This window comes from Barbus barbus (genome assembly GCF_936440315.1).
Source record: "Barbus barbus genome assembly, chromosome: 6".
Taxonomy (NCBI): Eukaryota; Metazoa; Chordata; class Actinopteri; order Cypriniformes; family Cyprinidae; genus Barbus; species Barbus barbus.
In genome coordinates, this window is record NC_136734.1 from 29733572 (window position 1) to 29755735 (window position 22164).

At 37.6% G+C, this 22164-nt stretch overlaps 3 protein-coding genes across 6 annotated transcripts; 1 reads left to right on the forward strand and 2 right to left on the reverse strand.

Moving 5' to 3' along the window:
• Nucleotides 1-562: 562 nt before the first annotated feature.
• On the reverse strand, nucleotides 563-8868 carry LOC306871901 (protein FAM76B-like). Of its 3 annotated transcripts, none has more exons than XM_079420143.1 (11): nucleotides 8654-8868; nucleotides 6864-8354; nucleotides 5969-6033; nucleotides 5833-5887; nucleotides 5585-5740; nucleotides 3753-3934; nucleotides 3588-3638; nucleotides 3390-3452; nucleotides 3148-3283; nucleotides 2395-2496; nucleotides 563-1359 (listed from the first exon to the last, which is right to left on the reverse strand). In XM_079420143.1, the coding sequence occupies exons 2-11, from the start codon at nucleotides 6948-6950 to the stop codon at nucleotides 1270-1272; spliced, it is 987 nt and encodes a 328-aa protein (XP_079276269.1). In that variant the 5' UTR covers nucleotides 6951-8354; nucleotides 8654-8868; the 3' UTR covers nucleotides 563-1269. The 3 variants fall into 3 exon arrangements, with proteins under 3 accessions (XP_079276269.1, XP_079276270.1, XP_079276271.1); XM_079420144.1 differs by lacking the exon at nucleotides 8654-8868 and having other exon boundaries at nucleotides 6864-6981; nucleotides 7219-7561; XM_079420145.1 differs by lacking the exon at nucleotides 8654-8868 and having other exon boundaries at nucleotides 3148-3280; nucleotides 6864-7312.
• On the forward strand, nucleotides 7482-14233 carry LOC306871893 (histone acetyltransferase KAT5-like). Of its 2 annotated transcripts, XM_079420130.1 has the most exons (15): nucleotides 7482-8223; nucleotides 8322-8388; nucleotides 8553-8621; nucleotides 8745-8881; nucleotides 9036-9104; nucleotides 9658-9831; nucleotides 10000-10080; nucleotides 10468-10530; nucleotides 12047-12295; nucleotides 12637-12726; nucleotides 12927-13067; nucleotides 13206-13299; nucleotides 13446-13605; nucleotides 13690-13771; nucleotides 13893-14233. In XM_079420130.1, exons 1-15 carry the CDS (start codon nucleotides 8209-8211, stop codon nucleotides 14025-14027), a joined length of 1626 nt encoding a protein of 541 aa, XP_079276256.1. In that variant the 5' UTR covers nucleotides 7482-8208; the 3' UTR covers nucleotides 14028-14233. The 2 variants fall into 2 exon arrangements, with proteins under 2 accessions (XP_079276256.1, XP_079276257.1); XM_079420131.1 differs by lacking the exon at nucleotides 9036-9104 and having other exon boundaries at nucleotides 7538-8223.
• On the reverse strand, nucleotides 14107-21605 carry LOC306871891 (phosphatidylinositol-3,5-bisphosphate 3-phosphatase MTMR2). The gene is made up of 16 exons (XM_079420128.1): nucleotides 21439-21605; nucleotides 20926-20986; nucleotides 20800-20823; nucleotides 20655-20718; nucleotides 20475-20569; nucleotides 20294-20398; nucleotides 19339-19443; nucleotides 19119-19202; nucleotides 18433-18582; nucleotides 18139-18327; nucleotides 17878-18063; nucleotides 17573-17779; nucleotides 16561-16653; nucleotides 16334-16447; nucleotides 15705-15881; nucleotides 14107-15177 (listed from the first exon to the last, which is right to left on the reverse strand). The coding sequence occupies exons 1-16, from the start codon at nucleotides 21480-21482 to the stop codon at nucleotides 15013-15015; spliced, it is 1863 nt and encodes a 620-aa protein (XP_079276254.1). The 5' UTR covers nucleotides 21483-21605; the 3' UTR covers nucleotides 14107-15012.
• Nucleotides 21606-22164: the final 559 nt, after the last annotated feature.

Below are 22164 nucleotides of genomic sequence, written 5' to 3' on the forward strand. Positions count from 1 at the left end.
TACATTCATGTTGCGCAGACCTAACATACACTGACACCTTGGACGCAAAAGTGTCCTGTTACCGATGCCATTGTAGAAATGCGCTCCTCAAGTCAGCCATTGTCAATTTATTCCTAGTGAATAACAGGAATCCTGCCATATAATAAACTAATTGGTCATGATTATAAACTATCGTTGGTCATGTGATCTCATGTATGATGTCGGTCCCCATGAGGCGACCCGCTTTATGTTTACATTAAAAAAAGAAACCACGAATGGTCAGCATAGCCTTTTATCAGCATCTTTATACTTTAAATATTTTTATCTTTGCCCAAACCTGCCCGCCTCTCCCTCCACTGCGGTAATGAATCAGTGCAAATATTAAAATAAACAAAAAAAATTTAAAAAGTTGACCAAATTGGTTCTTAGAATTCCAATAACACATAAAATGAATGAAATTGAAAATTAATATAAACTAAAAGCAAGAGTACATTTGAAATGGCATTTAAAAAGCAAATGAAAATGCAATGCTATAATAACCTTACACACTTCCCACATCAATAAGAAGGACAGACACACAGACTGAGGTTTTACTAGCTTTAATATTCCTGAAACGTCCGTGTTGCAGAAAAAAAAAAAAAAGTACAAAAGTGTCTGACAGTAAAAATATGAGAATGCATGGGCAGGTTGACATAGAGCCCTCACTCACTAAAACAGCAGTGTCTCATACAGGCCTGCAAAACTCATCTCTGAAATATCACTAATACAAAGCCAAACAAAACAGAGTAATAAGATAATATACAAAACCACACAGTTGACCAGGCAGTAAGACATGCAGCAATACAGTCTTTCCATGAGTGAGAGAGAAAGAGAGGGCAAAAGAGAAGCGAGCGCGAGAAAGAAAGAGAGAGAGATGAATTTAGCATCTATAAAAAGTGTTCAGCATATCTGACACGTTCAATTCATAACATTTCTGTACATTTGTTGACAGCTCTTCTGCTTCCATTAAATCAGTTTTCAGAAGTTCTGAAACGTTTTGCATATGAGATCTGAGGCTGGGTTCAGCCAGGGCTCCTGTAATGGCTCTATACATTTATGTCTGTTTTGTAAATACATGTGATTACTAAAACCGCTGAGAACAGCCAAAGAAAATAAAACCATTATAATAATAAATTGAGATTTTTGCATATGTGACATCATCAGAATAATAAAACAACACACAGATAATCTGTGAGCAATGCAGGGTGAAGCTTCCTCAAAGTAATGACACATCTGGGCATGGGGTCATTGTTATGGTAACAGCAGTGAACTACTGCTGCGGTCAAACTTCTTGCCTTTCGAGAGTGCAGCAACTTGTTTCATCAATTCTCTGTTCTTTGTCTGAGAGACAAACACAAACAAAAGCACAGCTGGTGAAAAATATGTACACCACAGTTTAGAAGTTTGCACACAGTAAGAATTGTTTTAAAAAGAAATACCTACTAACTACTGCAAGGATGCATGAAATTGATCATGGTTGAATTGATACATCTCAAACAGATGCTAACTTTATATTCATCAAAAACCCAAAAAGTATTATGGCTTCCACAAACATATTAAGCAGCACAGGCATTTATAAAATGTTTCTTAAACAGCAAATCTGTATATCAATGATTTCTGAAGGAGGAGGTGAATACTGAAGGCTAAAGTAGTGATGCTGAAAATTTAGCTCTGCCATCACAGGAAATCACGTTAAAATATATTCAAATAGAAAGTCGTTATTTAAAATAGTAATATCATTTCACACTATTAGTAATTGTACTGTATTTTTGATTAATGCAGCCTTAGTGAGCATAGGAGACTTCCTTCAAAAACACCCAAATCTAATCTTAACAACCCCAAACTTAAAGGGATAGTTCACACAAAAATGTAAATTCTGTCATTAATTAGGCCTACACACCCTCATGTTGTTCCAAACCTGTAAGACCTTCATTCATCTTTGAAACACAAATTAAGATATTTTTAATGAAATCCGAGAGCTTTCTGTCCCTCTGCACACAGAAAAGTATTCTCGTAGCTTCATAAAATTATAGGTGAACCACTGATGTCCTTGCTACGTTTCTGGGTCTGGGAACATTTCAGTTCAGTCAGAAAGCGCTATGATTTCATCAAAAATATCTTAATTTGTGTTCCAAAGATGAACAGAGGTCTTATGGGTTTGAACGACTTGAGGGAAAGTAATTAAAATGACAGAATTTTCATGTGTGCGCGAACGATCCCTTTAAAAACAGTAATTTCTCAAAGTGCTCATCAAAACACTAACAGACACATTTTCCACAGTATTAAAGTAATAAAAATATTGCTTGTTTGTTCTTGTTACCACTTAAAATAATTAAATATAATGATGTGTGATGAAGAGTGTACTGTGTGAGTAACCTGTTGTTGCTCCATGGACTCTTTGTGCGCTTTATCCATGTTGTTCATCTTCACCCGCATATTTGACTCCTGATACTGAAAGTCTGCCTTCAGCTCCGTCAGCTGGAACAATAAACAAACTTACGAAATGATCTTTTCAAAATATTCAAGAACAGAAGTCATTTTTCCAAAGTTTTGTGCTGTGACATCATCTATGGCAATGAACCAGTTTCCATTGTGTTAAACCAACACAGAAACATCTCTAAACAAATGAACAAGTATAAAAAGCCTCTAGAGAATTTTTCTCTATTTTATTTAAAAATGAAGACATCTTTCGCTTCATGAGTTGGAATATGTACTGAAATGGCCACACTGCATAGAAAGCTCAACTGGAACACACCACATTTGCACAACAAATGCAAATTCACATCTTTACTTATGGATACTTCTAGTAACAGCTCAAACATTAGAGTATAATTATCACCTCAGCAGCAAATGGACTGTGATGTGGGCAGCTGATCAGACAACAGGATGGTTCCCAGAGATACAAGTCTATTTGAATATGTTAATGAACACTTATGCATTCATAACTCTCTATGTACTGTTTTCTGGAATCTGATTTCAGAGTTTGTCTTGTATAAAAATGAGGACCGTTTAAGTCAAATGATTCTGATTCAGTGAGTCATACATGTAGCCTGAAAGAGCTGCAGCTACAAAATGGGAACGGTTCATGTGCATGCTGCACCAAAGCCAGGAAGTAACACCAGAAGTTACCTTCCTGTCTTTCTCAAGGATGGTCTGGTCTCTCTGCTGGAGCATGCGCTTCAATGACATCACTTCCTCTTTCAGCTGACTAATCAAGATAAAGTTATCCGTGCCTCCAGAATCCATTGACTGAGTGATTGAACTACTGGAGAGAAAAAGAAACATGTTTAACATTTAAGGAGAGAATGTGACAGCCTGCCTGGAAGGCCAGAGACAGACAGATAGAGACGATTACAGTAAGAAGTAATTACCTGTCTCCATTGGATGGCTTTGTCTCTAGTTTGGGTTTTTTCTTTGGCGTTTCCTTCTGAATGCTGCACAAGAAAAACAAATTAGAGTCAATACATCTCACAGCATGCACAATAACACACTGATCATCCTAAATATTAAACTGTAGTCGAATACAAACTGCATGCCTCGAGTATATATGTAAAAAAGACACATCTCACCTCTGCTTCCACAGCCCCTGATCCTGCTCTGGACTTAAAGTACCACTTATTCTGTAACACACATACACAGGACAGGATTTTCCATAAACAAGTTTGTATTCTTGTGACTGGACGTTGATGCACGGTGATGCTTGTTTGTATGCGTATTATATTGTTCATGCTTACTTGTGATGCGAACTTCCATGTCTGTGGTGCTGATGATGATGATGGTGTCTCTGATGTTCCTTCTCACTAAGGGAAGAGGAGTTAGAGTGGGAAGAGCCAAGGCCTTTCCGCTGCTCTTTCGTTTTCTGTAGAACACGACGATATGACAGTGTGCACAGCCAACACAAGAGCTTCCCATCCACCTGGAGAAAAAAACAATTAATATCTGCATTATGTGTGCTCAGTCTTATTTTAGTAGTTTATATATTACATTATTTCATATTTTGAAAATGTTCTCTTATTTCATATAATTCATTATTTACATTAATTTTAGTTTAAAGGTTTTTTTTTTTTGTAATTTTGCAGTGCTTTTATATTTAGCTTTAATTTATGTTTATTTTAGTTTTAGTAATGTACTTCAACATTTCCAAGGCAACAATTCTCAGTTTTATTTTTTTATTTAACATGCATATTTTAGCTTTATTTCAATAACCAAAAATGGAAAGATCTGTAATTGTGTTAGTTAACAATAACACTGTACACTTGGTTTGCATTTTGTGATGCATAAACATCTCCAACCTTAGAGAATGAATATTTGTTAACAGTATTTAAACGAATAGTTCACCCAAAAACTCTGTCATCATTTACTCCCCCTCAAGTTTTTCCAAACCTGTAGGAGTTTCTTTCTTCTGTTGAACACAATAGAATATATTTTTGAGAATGCTGGTAACCAAACAGTTACTGGTATTCATTGTCTTCCATAGTGTGGAAAAAAATAACAATTGCTACCAACAATTGTTTGGTTACCAACATTCTTCAAAATATCTTCTGTTTTGTTTGGAACAACTTGCAGTTGTGTAAATGACAATTTCATTTTTATCCCTGTGTTTATTTTAGATTTTCAGCACTGTCATTTTCATACCTCCTATTGCATCTACATCAAAACAAAGAATAGTGCTGAATAAAAAAAAAATACAGTGCTATCTTGGTTTCTTGCATAAAGTCAAAACTGCAGATGTGGGCTGCAGTCAAATTAAATATATGAGTGTAATATCCACATGGATCTTTGAAAGGTCTTTGAATTTCTGAACCACTAGCATCACCAAATGGATTTGCAAAATGAATGAATGATGTTCTCAAACACGTTCACCTTAAAAAAAAAATTACACCAAAACCACCATATCTATGCATCACAAAATACGCAACACATTGACCATACATCTGTAAATCTGGCTGATCAGTTATTAGTGGGAGGAGTGGGCTTTAAGTTTTAAGTCGTGACGTATTGTCAAGTATGGTGACCCATACTCGAAATTGGTGCTCTGTGTTTAACCCATCCAAGTGCACACAAGTGAGTAGTGAACAAATGCACACACACACACGCACGCACGCACGCACACCCGGAGCCATGCTGCGGCGCCCGGGGTTCGGTGCCTTGCTCAAGGGCACCTCAGTCGTGGTATTGAGGGTGGAGAGAGCGCTGTACATTCACTCCCCCCCACCTACAATCCCTGCCGGCCGGGGACTCGAACCCGCAACCTTTCGATTACGAGTCCGACTCTCTAACCATTAGGCCACGACTTCCCCAGTATATATTTAATGATTCAGCTCTGTGTTGTGCCTAAACCAACAGCAGTTTTGTGCAAGTTGTCCAGTAATTAATGACACACATGATTGAGTGCTTAATGCTGAACAGATCTCTATAAGCTCCTGCTTTCAATGTGCTGAAATCTGGAAACAATGACTGTCCAATCTGTCAGAGCGGAGTGAATCACATCTCACACATGCAGCGTGAGAGAACACAGCCAGTGTGTGTGGATGAGTAATAAGAATGTGCATGTGCGATTGGTCACCTTTCTCCTCCCCTCATCCTTCCTGTCGAAGGCACACTGCTGCTTGCACTGTTCGCAGGTCTGTGGAGGGCCGTACTTCTTCTCAGAGTTGGTGCAGCGCTGACATTTGGTCCCAATGAATGCAGCAATAATGTTACAGTACTGACATGGCTTCGGCTGGGGAAAAAAAAGAGAAAAAGATGTGTTAGCGCACACATCTGCGGAATTTCCAGTTATTTAAACATTTATAGACTCTCAATTGAACTTACCGTCCCAAACTGCTTGACATTCTGTGCGCATTTCTTACAGATAGTGTTGGTTTTGCTGAAAAAAGGAACGTTTTTCCATTAGCACAGAAATGGAGAAATAATTATTTTCCCCACCCTGGTTGTGTGACTGTCTTACCTCTCCTGCTGAAACTCTGACCTGCAGTAGGTGCATTTCACTATAGGGTGTGCGATCCGACATTCCTGCAAGGAAAAAACAATCAAAGATTCCTCACGCCCGGTGTTTAGATGTGTTCCATGTACAGCGGTGACCAAAATTATACACTAGTATTTTCACCAGCTAAAAAATTATTAAGTCAGTTTTTTCTATCTTTCGCTGTAGCGTGTCAGTAGGAAATATCAGTTTACATTTCCAAACATTCATTTTGCCATTAATTGTAATAATCCAGTGAGATTTTTGTCTGAAAAACAGCCAGTGCTCCACACAGAGATCTGATCTCATCATCATCCAGTCTGTCTGGAATGACAAGAAGAAACAGAACAAACTGAGACAATGAAGAACTGTGGCAATGTCTTCAAGATGCTTCAAGAAACCTACCTGCAAAGCTCCCTGAGAAATTAGAAGACATTGCCACAGTTCTTCATTGTCTCAGTTTGTTCTGTTTCTTCTTGTTATTCCAGACAGACTGGATGGTGATGAGATCAGATCTCTGTGTGGAGCACTGGCTGTTGTCAGACAAAAATATCATTGGATTATTACAATTAATGGTAAAATGAATGTTTGGAATATATACTGACACTACAGCAAAAGATTGAAATCACTGACTAACTGAAAATACTGATACTAGGCCATCACTGTATGTAGATGTATATAAACAGTGCAGTGCAGCTTAGTACAGTTTCATGTATGACTGGTGGGCTGTATGGTAAAGACAGCAGTGGTGTTTCATCTTAAACAATGTCTAAATGCTTCTGCTGTTCACAAGTGACGTTCACACAGCTGTCTGACCTTAATCAGGACACACACTTTTACCCCAGCCTCATGTAAACAGTAGGTGCGTGTGCGCTCTCACCTTGCAGAGCTGCTGGCCCTGAGACAACTCCTCGAACGGGAACCGCTGGTTACACTTGGTGCAGGCGTACAGGGCCGATGTGGCCATCACCAACCCCACAAACACACACTTACCGCTACTGATAAAATATAAATACACTTAACGCGCAGACGACCTTTAACGCATGCGTTAAGGTGAGACCTGAGCAGATTCAATCCTAATTAAAACTGCACTTAATCCCGATAAATAAAATGGATCCAACCATCTAAAACTGCTCTGTGAATACTATTATAAAAAACATCAGTGACTTAAACTCATGATTAAAAACTACATGTAAACTGATATATCGCTATACGTGAAAAGAATAACTAAAAACCTGATTTCATTTCTTTTCGGCTCCTGATGAATATTTTTTTCCGTTCTCCTTTTTGTATGTTAGTCGACGCACGAACCGGATGCGACCTGTGACTACAAAGGAAAGACTCAACAGCCAATCAGATGCCATCGCCGATGGGCGGGAAGAACGTATTTGAAAAATCAGCACCAATCAAAGAACTCGTCCCGCCTCATTAAAAAACTACGTATTGTTTTCTGTGACGTGTTTGTGATGTAAAGCTCTCACCCTTTCTTGTGCGTTCTAGTGAAACTGGCAACAGTACGACTCCATTATGGCTCAAACAGGAAATCAGAATTTCCTCTGTAGACTCTCTAGAGCAAAACTAAACATAAAAGGCGACAGAACAGAAGAGAATCTGGTTGTAACCTAGAAATAATCTGAGTAATTGTATAATTAATTCGAATTACAGTGGAGATATTTACGGAATATTTAATATGATTACTAGTGATTTCCAGCAGCATAATCCTTTAAGTTACTGTAGATAGCACTGAAGATAAACAAGAAAAATAATAATAAAATAATTTCAGCAGGCTTATGTCAGATTCCAATACAAAAAATAGTTAGATAACACTATTTTTCATAAAAAATAAATAATTATATCTATTTTCTGTTACGCCTAGTTAAAGGTACTCTGCTCATTGTGCATTTAGTATTCACTTACATAAACCTGATATATCCAAACAATTTGTAAGAAGTGCCCCTTATGGAATACTTAAACTAAACATAGCATATCTGTTATTTTATTATTTTAATTTACTCAGTATTTCAAATTGGACATTTGACAGTAAATAAACATAAAACCATTTTGATCGCAGTTATTTTTTGTTTGTTTGTTTTTGTAAATGACACAAACAAGGATTTAAATTACTATAAATACAGTAAGAACGACAAAAATGATAGCCTTATTGCTAAAATAATTTGATCAGTTATAGTTAGTAGCGCACTCTTCTGTTCGCCGGATAAAAAAAGATGGCGGAACACTCGGTGAGTATTGTTTCTATGTAGTCTTGGTGGCGATTTTAATGAAATTTGTTCTGTTTGTGTTGGTCAATGTCATTTATAATTGCGTTTTGTCCTCATAGGTTGAGATTACTGAGGGCTGTCGACTTCCCGTGCTGCGAAAAAATCAAGAAAATGAAAACGAATGGCGTAAGTATTAGCCTAATATAATGTAAACAATAACACTAGCAGCTCCTCTGCCTTACATTTAAAAACGGCTACATGCGAATATAGCAGTATAATAATATATATATCTATATTTTTATGTATATGTAGATATTTACGGATTTAACTGTTTGTTTGTCCCTTCATAGCTTTGGCTGAAATTCTCAGCGTTAAAGACATCTCTGGAAAAAAGCTCTACTATGTCCACTACATTGATTGTGAGTATTAGTTATTAGCTTTGGTCACTTACCTCATTTTTTGCTTTCAGAGTGTGAATGATTCCAAATTGAGCTTTTAATTTCAAAGCAAAAACTTTGCTAAACTTGTTTTTGTTTTATAAGTCAATAAGCGCCTGGATGAATGGGTTACTCCAGACCGACTGGATATTAAGAAGCTCCAGTTTCCCAAGAAGGAGGCAAAGACTCCTATGAAGAATGGGCTGCCTGGGTCTCGCCCGAGCTCCCCAGAGAGAGACGTGGTAAGAGAATCTACTGTGTACCCTGTGGCTCTAGATGTAGAAATAACACTGCCCCACTTCAGTGGTAAAGATGTACAGTAAATCATACACAGCTGTTTTCAAATTTGCATGCTGTTCCGTCTGTTTATCATCTCTCACTTTCCTTCAAATTTAGAAGAAGAGTCTAGATCTCCATGTTCAGTCTGCTTCAGCTACTTCAAGAGGCAAAACCCTCCCCACACCGGTACAGAAGATCCCTGCCCGTTCTTTTTTATCAATCAATCAATCAATCTGTACAGCAAGAGTTTATGATGAATGAGCTGAATTAGACTTATTTGAATAAGCTCATTATACACTTTTCAAAGTGTGAGGGATGCAGTTTTTGCCTCATCTCGTTTTAAACTGCAGATAGCAGTTAGAACCTATTATGCGACGTGTAAATTAAAGCTATTATTTATTGCACAATAATGTTAGCGTTGTATAAAAGGAATGACATAAGATTAAATATTTGAAAGATGCCAAGTTATAACGTATATCTAAAATACTACATACATTTTTAGTATTTATTACACGGGGAACTGAAAAAAAGATGTTTTGTTACTCCTAAAGCAAATCTATTCCATTTAATGTATGTAAAAGCTCAGCTAGACCCCATCAATCAGAACATTCTCATTACTCATTATCCTTTATTTATTTTCTCATGAGGTAAGTGGCAGAAGTTCACTCATGGTATGATGGATTTTAGTACCTTTCTACGCAGAGAAAAAAGTAGCTGTTGTTTCTGTTTGATCTTACAGAAAAGGAAAGTGGAGTCGGTCTCTTTGGCCACACAAGTGACTGCAGCGACTCCAGTGCCTTCACTTCCCGGTTCTGCAGAAGCGAGTCAGGCCTCTGTCTATCCAGCAACGAGAGATTCCTCTTTCAGCATTAAATCCAGAGACGAGCATGAACCACTCACCTCTCTCACCACGGTAAGAAATGACTGTATTTGAAACAATTCAAGAATAGTTTGCCTCTTCTTACGTAATATTTAATAAAAAATTAATTTACATTTTAACAGTTGTTAGGTATAAGCTTTTAAAGTATTGTTTTAAAAAATCAAACTTTTCTTTATGTCCTCTGCTTCTTCCTACTGGAAGAATGGCACATCATCCATCCAGCGTCATCTCATTCCTCCTCAGCCTGGGAGAAAAAGAAAAAGTTGTGGAGGGACAGATGAGGTATGTCCTGCTACTAAAAAAGATGATTCTCAAAATAAAAAGAATATATTTTTTACATTATTTAACATTAAGTTGGGGCTGTGAGATATTAAGCATCTGTTAAAATTAGGATTGCTGTGTTTTAGGGCACTTTTCTGTATATCTTATGAACATACCTTAATTTAACAATAGTACCATTGCCATAGGTGAAATACTGTGTTATAAAAATTCTGTACAGTTATATTATAACCAATACTGACTACTAGTGAGAGCTGAGTGAGAACTGGGTTCCAACCAAAACCAAATCATTAAAATGTTTTCCACTGAGAGTTTGCTTTCTGCTCTTCTGTGGCGTACCTTTCTCCATTAAAATTTCCCAAAGCTTTGCAACCCCTTGTGTTTTTCTAGATGGTAAAGATGTTCCAGAATAACAGTCCTCGCTGCTCCACCGTCTATTTGCTGCCAGGAGAGGTCCGGCTCCTTTACTTCCCATTGCTTTTGCTTTGGTTTGAGTGTCTTGTCAGAATGGAGGCTTAGGGCTGTTAAAGAATCAGATTCTAAACAGAATGGATTCTGTAAATGAAATAATAGAATCCATTGCACTGAATGCATAAATATACAGTGGCATGCGAAAGTTTGGGAACCCCTTGCAGAATCTGTGAAAATGTGGATAATTTTACCAAAATAAGAGAGATCATACAAAATGCATGTTATTTTTTATTTAGTACTGTCCTGAGTAAGATATTTTCCTTAAAAGATGTTTACATATAGTCCACAAGACAAAAAAATAGCCGCAATTATTAAAATAACCACATTCAAAAGTTTGGGAACCCTTGGTTCTTAATACTGTGTGTGGTTACCTGGATGATCTACGACTGTTTTTTTGTTTTGTGATGGTTGTTCATGAGTACCTTGTTTGTTCTGAACAGTTAAACTGAGCACTGTTCTTCAGAAAAATCCTCCAGGTCCTGCAGAATCTTCAGTTTTCCAACATCTTTTGCATATTTGAACCCTGTCCAGCAGTGACTGTATGATTTTGAGATCCACCTTTTCACGCTGAGGACGATTGAGGGACTCAAACACAACAATTAAAAAAGGTTCAAACATCCACTGATGCTCCAGAAGGAAACACGATGCATTAAGAGCCGGGGGGTGAAAACTTTTTGAATTTGAAGATCAAGGTAAATTGTACTTAATTTGTCTTCCAGGAAACATGCAAGTAGCTTCTGTTGCTTCCGAAGGGCAGTACTAAATGGAAAAATATGATATTTCAACAAAATAAGAAAAATTTGGACATCTTCACCCTGTTCAAAAGTTTTCACCCCCCGGCTCTTAATGCATCGTGTTTCCTTCTGGAGCATCAGTGGATGTTTGAACCTTTTTTAATTGTTGTGTTTGAGTCCCTCAATCGTCCTCAGTGTGAAAAGGTGGATCTCAAAATCATACAGTTACTGCTGGACAGGGTTCAAATATGCAAAAGATGCTGGAAAACTGAAGATTCTGCAGGACCTGGAGGATTTTTCTGAAGAACAGTGCTCAGTTTAACGGTTCAGAACAAACAAGGTACTCATGAACAACCATCACAAAGCAAAAAAACAGTCGTAGATCATCCAGGTAACCACACACAGTATTAAGAACCAAGGGTTCCCAAACTTTTGAATGTGGTTATTTTAATAATTGCAGCTATTTTTTTGTCTTGTGGACTATATGTAAACATCTTTTATGGAAAATATCTTACTCAGGACAGTACTAAATAAAAAATAACATGCATTTTGTATGATCTCTCTCATTTTGGTAAAATTATCCACATTTTCACAGATTCTGCAAGGGGTTCCCAAACTTTCGCATGCCACTGTATATTTTTGTAAAGAAATCAGGTAAACCTGACATGGAAAAAAGTTTACATGAAACCCACAAACATTTTTTAAACATGAAGCACATTCACTTTCTATTCACTCTTCTCCTCAACTCTATTCTCTGGTCTCAGGACTCTCAGGACAGTTCAGATGGAATCCCATCTGCCCCGCGCATGACTGGTAGCTTGGTGTCCGACCGCAGTCATGATGACATTGTGACGCGAATGAAGAACATAGACTGTATTGAGCTGGGCCGGCACAGACTGAAGCCTTGGTACTTCTCTCCATACCCACAGGAGCTCACCTCTCTGCCCATTCTCTACCTCTGTGAATTCTGTCTCAAATACCTCAAGAGCCTCAAATGTCTCCAAAGACACTTGGTAAGAGTAGTTAGACAACTGTAGGCTTAAGGTGCGGTCACATTAGTGAAATTTTGCAGACATTTTTCGTTGTCAATAGTGCACCATGCATAAAGTACACCACACACTGAAGTCACATTTAAACCTAGCAGCTTTCTGTTGGTCAACGACTAACTTGAACACCAGCGAAGTCTGGCACATTTTAACCCTCATGTAAAATTCTTTGTTGCACAGATTTTCATTGAAATTTCGCAGTGGTAGATGTGACCACATTTTAAATAGCTGTTATAATTACACACATTATTTTGTATATAATTGTATTACATTTAATACAACTATTACTCCTCCTTTAACTTTTACAGACAAAATGCAACCTGCGGCATCCACCAGGAAATGAGATCTACCGCAAAGGAACCATCTCCTTTTTTGAAATAGATGGCAGAAAAAATAAGGTGTGTAATGAGAGGCAGGTGAAAAAATTAAGAGTTTGGATCAGTGAATGATGTTGTTAAAGTGGCTAAACGTAATCGAGAGTATTTAAATGTTTGGATACTTTTCCTTTAATAGGAAAATAAGTGTTGTACTGCATGTATTATACATCTTTTGTGGTCTCTAAAGGTCTTTTAAATCCATCTTCTCTTTCACTGCTCAGGCATACTCCCAAAATTTGTGTTTATTGGCCAAATGCTTCCTGGACCATAAGACCCTGTACTACGACACGGATCCTTTCCTCTTTTACGTTATGACGGAGTATGACTCAAAGGGTTTCCATATAGTTGGCTACTTCTCAAAGGTATATTTTTTATCTCTGCTAGCATCTGTTTTGATGTTTTTTAATCCTTCAAACATTTGCTTGTGCTGTATTTAAAATGAACCTCTTGGGTTCTTTGAGGCCACTGTATTAATCGTCTTTTCCCCTCGTTCGTTAAAGGAGAAGGAATCAACAGAAGACTATAATGTGGCCTGTATCCTGACCTTGCCACCTTATCAGAGAAGAGGCTATGGCAAACTACTCATTGAGTTCAGTGAGTAATGTTACAGTTTTCATGACTAATTGAATTGCATTAGTCAACAGTTTTGCTTAATTTATGCCTCAATGTTATTTAATACAATTAGCCCTGAAGGTTATGGGCCTTGCTTAAAAAAAAAAAAAAAACATATTGTCTCCAAGGTTATGAGCTCTCAAAGGTGGAAGGAAAGACTGGCACCCCAGAGAAACCTCTGTCTGATTTGGGCCTGCTCTCATACCGTTCGTACTGGTCCCAGACCATTCTGGAGATACTCATGGACCTCAAATCAGAGAATGGAGAGCGACCACAGATCACCATCAAGTATGTGTCCACTGTATGTATTGTACTAAGGAAATACTTTAAGGCACAGTTTTCTAGCAATGTTCTTCCTTTTGATGTTCTTAGTGAAATTAGCGAGATCACAAGTGTCAAGAAAGAGGATGTGATCTCAACTCTTCAATACCTAAACCTCATCAATTATTACAAGGTAAAAATAACACTTCAGTGAACACTTCTCAATTTAAGTTCTCAATCTGAATTATTTTGGGGTAGAAAAATCAGAAATTAGTCATTATTTGCTAATTCAGATATGCTCTTCTCCACTGCAGGGTCAATATATCCTCACCTTGTCTGAGGACATAGTGGAAGGTCACGAGCGTGCCATGCAGAAACGCCACCTCCGCATTGATCCCAAATGCTTACATTTCACTCCTAAAGACTGGAGCAAGAGGGGCAAGTGGTGAGGTGCAAAGGAGGGCCGCTAGCTCACAGATACAGACAGGAATTAAAACCAACATAAATACTGTAAATGGTCTTGTATTTATGTACTTTTATGGTTTTTATATAAAGCTAAGTCTTAAAACAAGTCTAAAAATAATCGAGCCACCTCAAAAATGTAACTGAATGTGATGTGTAAATAAACAGTCTGTTTGTACTGTTTGGGATTATTAACATGTTTTCTCAGTCACTAAAGATGAAAAGATATAGGATTGCTTTGCACATTATCTGAAATATGTGATGCATTACATGTATTTAATCTTTGAAATATTCAGTTCCACATTGTGTCATGGATACTTGGACTGCAGCTTGACTACACAAAAACCAGCTCTAGCTCGATTCTGTCCGTCCACGTAAACATCCCGCATGACCGAAACACCATCTATTGTCTAGAGCCATATACTGCAGATGTTTTATTGCTGTAGACGACTCCCAATTGAATCAGTGTCAACACATTTTATTTGTCAATATTGTTAATGTATAAGCAAAAGTTAGATATAGAGCATATCTATAACTTGATTACATAGTGTCATTTTAAACAAGCCCAAGAAAGTTCGGAATTTCAAGTAAAGGCAGAAGCCTGTACGCAAAACCCTGAGGCTGAAAAACTGGCCTCAACTTCAAGATGATGCAGGCAGAATCCCAGTGACATCACAATACTTTGGTCATGCGATGCTCAGGCGCAGAGTTCTACTACATACAGCTCATACTGTACAAACCCTAATATGCTTTTCAATATGTATTAGTGCTTTAATAGTCTTAATAAATGTATTAATATAATACTAGTATGAAACAGTTTTAGTGATTAAAAGCTTCTCCCATCCATCCAGCCAGCTGGTAGCAGCGAGGTGAATGTTAGTGTGTGAATTTTCATCAGTTGTGCATCACTGCAAGTAACATGCTCACACGGTGTGTGTGTGTGTGTGTGTGGGCATCTACATTCCTTAAAGCCTAAACAAAGGTCTGCACAGGTGTGATGGAGCGCGTGGGAGACCCTGCCCTCTCGGAGGATGATGAGGCCGTACGATTGGCCGCCTCGCGCTGCAGCTCTTCCACCCTCTTCTGAAGCTCTGCCCGTTTTGCTAGCAGCTCTTTGTAGCGCTGATGGACAGGCTCCTAAAATACATTTTTCATCAAACTGAGACTTTCAAACCAAACATGGACAGCACAAGGCATTTAAAAACCCATTATAAGTCCTTAAAATGACAACTAAAGTGTCAGACGTTTAGTTGATGGATAACCCCAGGTAAACATAATTCTGGGATACCTTGATTCACATTGCTCATATTTCACATGGGGTTAACAAATAATCCTGAATATTCATATTCATAAACCCCAGGTTAACATCCTTTTTGTTGTGTCAATGGCATTGATTGGACAAATGCAGTCCAATACGGTCAAGTTTTTCTTTATTCTTAAATTTATGCACTGCACTTCCATGAATGTCCAAAAGGTGTTTCAAAAAGTGGGGTTAAATGCAGGGTTTAGAAAATGATAGGCTGGGGTTTAAGTGCAGTGTGAAAAGCCTGAATGAATTGTTATTCAAATATCAGACAGATGTGAGCAAACCTTAGGTAGCAAAGTCAGATAACAAACCTAATAATTTCAGTACCTACACATCTATTAAAACCTGGAGTGTATACCTGTGGTCGCATGCGAGGATTCCAGCGTATGTAGTAGGTGACCCAGAGCTGGAGGTGTCGTATACCAACAGTGGGGAAGAGCACATGGGAGGGATAATGTACATACAGCGGATTCACAAACTCTTCGAGCTGACTGTTCACAAAAGACCATAGAGACACAGAGTGCTTCGGGACTTCCTAAACACAAAACAGACAGTCGCTTACATTTACATTTATTCATTTAGCTGACGCTTTTATCCAAAGCGACTTACAATTGCTATATATGTCAGAGGTCGCACGCCTCTGGAGCAACTAGGGGTTAAGTGTCTTGCTCAGGGACACATTGGTGTCTCACAGTGGATTCGAACCTGGGTCTCTCACACCAAAGGCATGTGTTTTGTCCACTGCGCCATCACCACCCCACAGACTTAGACCCCGCTTAGACCCACACACACTCATATATGCAGCTTATAATTAAACAAGTGTCACACCAACAGTGACGACAGAATTTACTGTAAGCTGTGTTGGATAAAAGCATCTGCCAAATTACATCATGATCCATTAAAGAGGCTAACTGTCAAATTCCTACTCTGTAAATGAGATGCATATAAAGTGCAAACATTTATTCCCAAGGCCATTCTCACTCTTACCTCTTTAAGTCTTTGCTGCTCACTGTTACAAAGAAATGTGCCAAAGAGGCAGCTGTACAGGTGATCCAGTATTGTTATGAGGAAATACTCATTGAACTCAAACGCTGCAGGAAACTACAAACATAAATGCTTATTATTTATACAGACACAGACCACAGAACATACACTGAAGAAATAAGCAGGTGGGCAGGTGGTGCTCTGGAAACTCTTGGGTGTTTCGCACTCACCTGTCTTGTCATCTGCCAAACACAGTCAATGAACTGCAGGAAGATTGGTGAACGATCGGCGTCTGTGTGATTCTTATCACCATGACCCACTCGCTGTATACACAAAATATAATAATGTTCAAAAGAATAATGTCCGTAAGTTTTTTTTTTTTTTACAATTTGAAAGATGTCTCTTCTGTTCATCAAGGCTACTTTTTTTTTTTGATCATACATACAGTAAAAAAAGAAATACTGTGAAATATCATTACAATTTATAATAACCATTTTATATTTTAATATGTTGAAATATAATTTATTCCTGTGATGGCAATTTTTAGCAGCCATTACTCCAGTCTTCAGTGCCACATGATCCTTCAGAAATCATTCTAATATGTTGATTTGAGGGACAAGTAACATTTCTAATGATTAGCAATGTTGAAAACAATTGTACTTAATATTTCTGAGGAAATGTGTACATTTTTTAGGATTGTTTCATGAATATAAAGTTGAAAAGAACAGCATTCATTTGAAACAGAAATCAGTAACTTTATAAATGCCTACACTGTCACTTTTGATCAATTTAATGCATTCCTCCTAAATAAAAGTATTACTTTCTTTACAGAAAAAAAAAAAAAAAAAAAAAAAAAAAACTTACTGACACTACATTACTGAATGGTAGCGTACATATGTTTTTGTCATTTTTTAAATGGTCAAAAGTTAAGTATATTATATATTCCATAGAACTAAAAAATAATAATTCACAAAATATTACAATGAAAATTTTCATAAAAAGGTTAAATTAAGTTTCTGGAGAAGCTGTGCAACACATAAAACAAAGAAATTGGCCATATGTCAATATAATGGTGTGTGCCAAGTGTAGATAACAGTGCACTTATATAGGGCACTATGAAGCAGTCATTATATCGGAAATAGTGAATAAGTTAACAAGTGAGTAATTGGATACAGGAAGCGTTTTATTCCATCACAGTCTTGCTTGTTACTGTATCATGTAAACTACAACTGGATGACTGACCTGTTGGAAGCGGTGACCAAAGCTGAGCCACTCTTTCTCCAGCAGTATCTGAAAGCCTCGTATGGTTCTGTAGTGAGAATCCAGCATTATCAAGGCCAGTGAGGTCAGCTGAGGAGTTCTGTCCCAGCCGTCACTGCAGTGAACCACCACTGAGGTTTTCCCAGACTCCACCTTATCGGCTATCCTTAAAGCTCCAGCCAGAATCAACTATCACACATACACACACCACACAGTCAGTGTCACACATTATCATCATGTTTCTTAACATTTGAGAAAGGTGATTAACGTGATCAATCTCGTCTCACCTTAATATGCTCCAGCCAGTGGGTGGACTCTAGATTGGAAAGCCAGTGAGATTCCTCAATGTTGGGATAGACGACTTCCTTCAGTTTCCGTAGCGACTCACGCATTACATGAATGTTGTGGATATCCAGAAATACCAGTTCAGCATTCTGATATGCATCTTCACTCTCATACCCACCTCCTTTCATCTAAAATACACATGTGCACAGGCTTTCAAAATTTCCCTTTCATTCAAAACGCACACTTGAAAAGAAAGTGTTTACCTTGTTAGCTGCAGCATTCACACTTGGTCTGGCATCGAATATGAACAGTTTGTGTGATTGAGCGTTTGCGTCCATAATAGCCTGAAGGAGCTTCTCATCTTCTTTGCAGCGGCGACCGTTCTGGCCCACCATCGGTTGACTGGTACGAACTACTGTGGCATGACTCTCTGGGTGGATCCATGACAGCACCTAAACCATGGCGAGCCGATAGCTTCATTGGTGAGGCCTGAGGTCAAATAATTGTGCACACAGAGATTGACATGGGATGATTCAGAAATGTCTCATGACACTGACCGGAATGCGTCCTTTGGCCCTAAAGCTGGAGACGCGTCGCAGCTCCTCATCAGTAATGGTTACTGGGACAAATAGTGCTGCTGGGTATGAATCACACAGCTCGTAGTGATCATTTACTTTGGAGATCCTCCAGCTCTCATTTGGAAGACCCTACACACACACACACACACACTTGTATTTAAAACACAACTCATAAATACTCCATAGGTTAACCACAGTATTATGCAGCAAATATTTTTGCATAATGATGTTAAAACTATATAACTGATTGTTGTCCCAGGCAAACAATATCCAATATCCAAGAAGTCTCTTCACTCCAATGTCATTCTCATTATATTCAAATAATTAAATATTGGTAAATATGGTAAATTATTATATTATTTGTATTAATTTTTACATAATATGAATAATATCTTTATAATGATACTACATAATACAATAAATATTCATATTGATATACTGAATAATTATTTCAGATTTTATTTATTTATTTTCATGTATTAATGTAGTAAGTACCTGTGATACATGGGATAATGTACACTGTCATCATTATTGCAAAACAAACCCCTTCAGGGTGATACAAGCCACCTGTGGTTTATTAGAGTCCTAATCACTCTAAAGGGATTTATTTTGCAATAAATATTGGATGACTATATATTACCACCTTGAATAAACACAGACTGTACCTGTCTCTTGCATTCAGCCAGTGGATCATACACCTTCCATCCATTCTCAGGAAACACCTGCTTATACTCAAATGCAAAGAGGGACTAGACAAAGAGAAAGGAAGGAGACAGACAGAGATACTAATTACATTTAGGCTGGTGCTGAATCAGTTAAATTTGGTAAATAAATTATATTATATGCTGTATTAATATACACTCTCTGTTTATTTATGTTTCTCACCATGTTGTTTGACACCGGAAAAGCAAACTTCATCAGAACCTCGAACACTGACTTCTTTAGTGAGTCCTCAGGCTCCTTGTGCACAAAACGTAGATTCCTCACATCCTACAAGACGTACCCATTAAGTAAATATGCAAATATGAAAGAAAAAAAAAAGGATGTATCAGGATTATAGTACAATAGTAAGGGTTTATTCTGCAGCCAGTTTAATGTCCTGCCAATATTTTCAATGGCCCCACCAAAAAACTATTATATTTTATTTTTAGCAGTGTATTTTCATATGTGCCAGACGACCACATTCACATACATAACAAAATTACTAACTTAAATTACAATTAAAAATAAAAAGTGAAGTGAAAGTATAAAATACTACAATTTATATTATTTAATAATAAACACACTGCCCTCCAAAAGTTTGGAAACGCACTAGAAAAGTGCAGGTTTTGGACAATATTGGCATGAATCCTTTTTAATTTGTGATAATTTTGCACTGATAAGGAACACCACAAACTACGAAAACATATTTTATACATAGAAAAAAAATAAATTTTCGATTCATCAAAATATCCACCATTAGCAGCTATTACAGCTCTGCATAATCTGGGCATCCAAGATGTCAGTTTATTCAAACATTGACTTTGAATTGGCAATCAATTGTTGAAGCTATTAAGGTGTGCTGACCCAAAAATCTTTTAAAAACCTGGGCCAAGTTTAAATCAGTAACCAGGCATCACAGCTGGCAAAGGGGCATTTCTGACTTTGACATATGTGCATATTTCCATTATTATGTTTTATTGCTGTTCTTCGATGATAATGTCAAGTTACTTTAATGTATTTGCACCAAAAAATTATAAGGATTTATGCTGATATCCAAAACCACACTTTGCCAGGGGTGTTTCCAAACTTTTGGAGGGCAGTGTATATACAATTTTAGTTTTTTTAAATCACTTAAAACCTTGCAGACAAGGCCGTACGAGACATCTCCTCTGCTAGTTGCTGCTCCAATCTTCTCTATTTTGCTCAAAACTCCCAGTGGTAGATCTAGCCCAAACATCGGCTCCTAGACAACAAATAAAGTGATGGAAGTCTTTAGTTTAGAAATTCTCTCCAGCAGTCATACAGAAACAGCATCTTACCCTGTCAGTGCTCCTGAAGAAAAGTCTGTAGTTAGTGACGGTCAGAGATCCTCTAACAGGCCCAATGAACGGACAAATGTAAGTCACGTCTTTAGCTGTGGACACACACACAACAAACAGATACATTTAAGCCATCTGAATGGATGATGTACAGAAGTCAGTATAATGTACCACAAATACCGGAATCCTGAACCAGTTCCTCTGGCAGAAGAGGAAGTTCGACTTTACTGGGGTCTTTGTAGACCTGCAAACAGAAGAACATGAGATCAATGGAAAGGAACTGAGACTTAATCCAAACTTTAGGCTCACATTTACACTGTCATACCGTTTCAATTGCCTTTCCTTTAGTCTGCAAGGATAAAAAACAGATGAGGTTTAGTTATAGTAACAGTTCAGAACATGCAACAGTTTTAAGAACAGAATAAGAAGTGCTGGGCTGGACTTGACTGACCCGCAGCTCTGTGTCTGAAACTCTGGTGCCACTGGAGCGGTCTGAGCGTGTCGTGGTGGAGCTGAAAGGACATTAGAGGACAAAAACGGATTAAAGCACACCTATGAGCTTTACACATTGAAGCATTCGGTCATCAATTACTGATACCGATCATGTTGCTCCAAACCTGTATGTCTTTAATTATAGTCAGTGACAGCGTCAGCCATCATTCACTATCATTACATCTGCTTTACTGTACAGTAAACAGTAGTAACATCTCCTTTACTGTACTACAGATTAATGAAAGACAGTCAGTCATACAGAAATAATGTTGAGTAAACACTGACATAATTTTAATTTCTGGGTGAACTGTCCCTTCCGACAAACAAATAATCCTACTTAGCTACTGCACTCCTCACAGAAAGCTTCAAAAATATTATCTAAACGACCTGGAACGGTTTTCATAATCAAGTAGCTATTGTAAACATCCACTCAGTGAGAGAGTGTGTCTGTGTTTTCTCTTGATAACGTTACCTGCACAGAGACTCCACACTGTCCACACTGCCGCTCTCCTCCATCCCGAACCGAGCCACTGATAAAGTTATCAACTGAACTGTTAATTTAGTGACTGTTCAGTGCGGAAACTCAGCGAACACAAACAGCGGAAGCTGCCATGTCTTCCCAGAATTCCTCTCGGTGGGGCTGGCAGTGCGCGCTCACGCGTCGGGCGTTTGAGGCAGTGAGCGCGTGTTTGTTTGTTGATCACCTGGTGGGGACTTTTCTTCCACCAGATTAAAACTAGATTAAACAATGTGAGACACAAACCCCAGAATGAGCACAATGTAACTATATGCATTTTATAAACAACAACAACCAAGAAAGTTAAAAGAATGTCCATGTATTAAAACAACAAACTGTATTTATTTTAAATTAAATAAAACAAAAACGAACTAAACAATGCTTAAATAATATATATAAAAAAAATATTGGGATTGGGGTTAATAAAAATGAATGAATGAATGAAATGCCCTTTATTGACTAAATATTATTTTTTAAAAGCTTGATATTAATACAAAATTTAAAATTCTAGATAGATATAACACTGACAAAATTAACTTTAACAGAGTTAACTGATTACTGAAAAATGAAGAAAGATAAGCGAGTGTACAATGTAACATTCTGGACAAGACAGCAGCAAACAGACAAAATGAAGTAAAGAGGCAATTAGTATTTTTTTTTGACAAGTAAAATCTTAAAGTC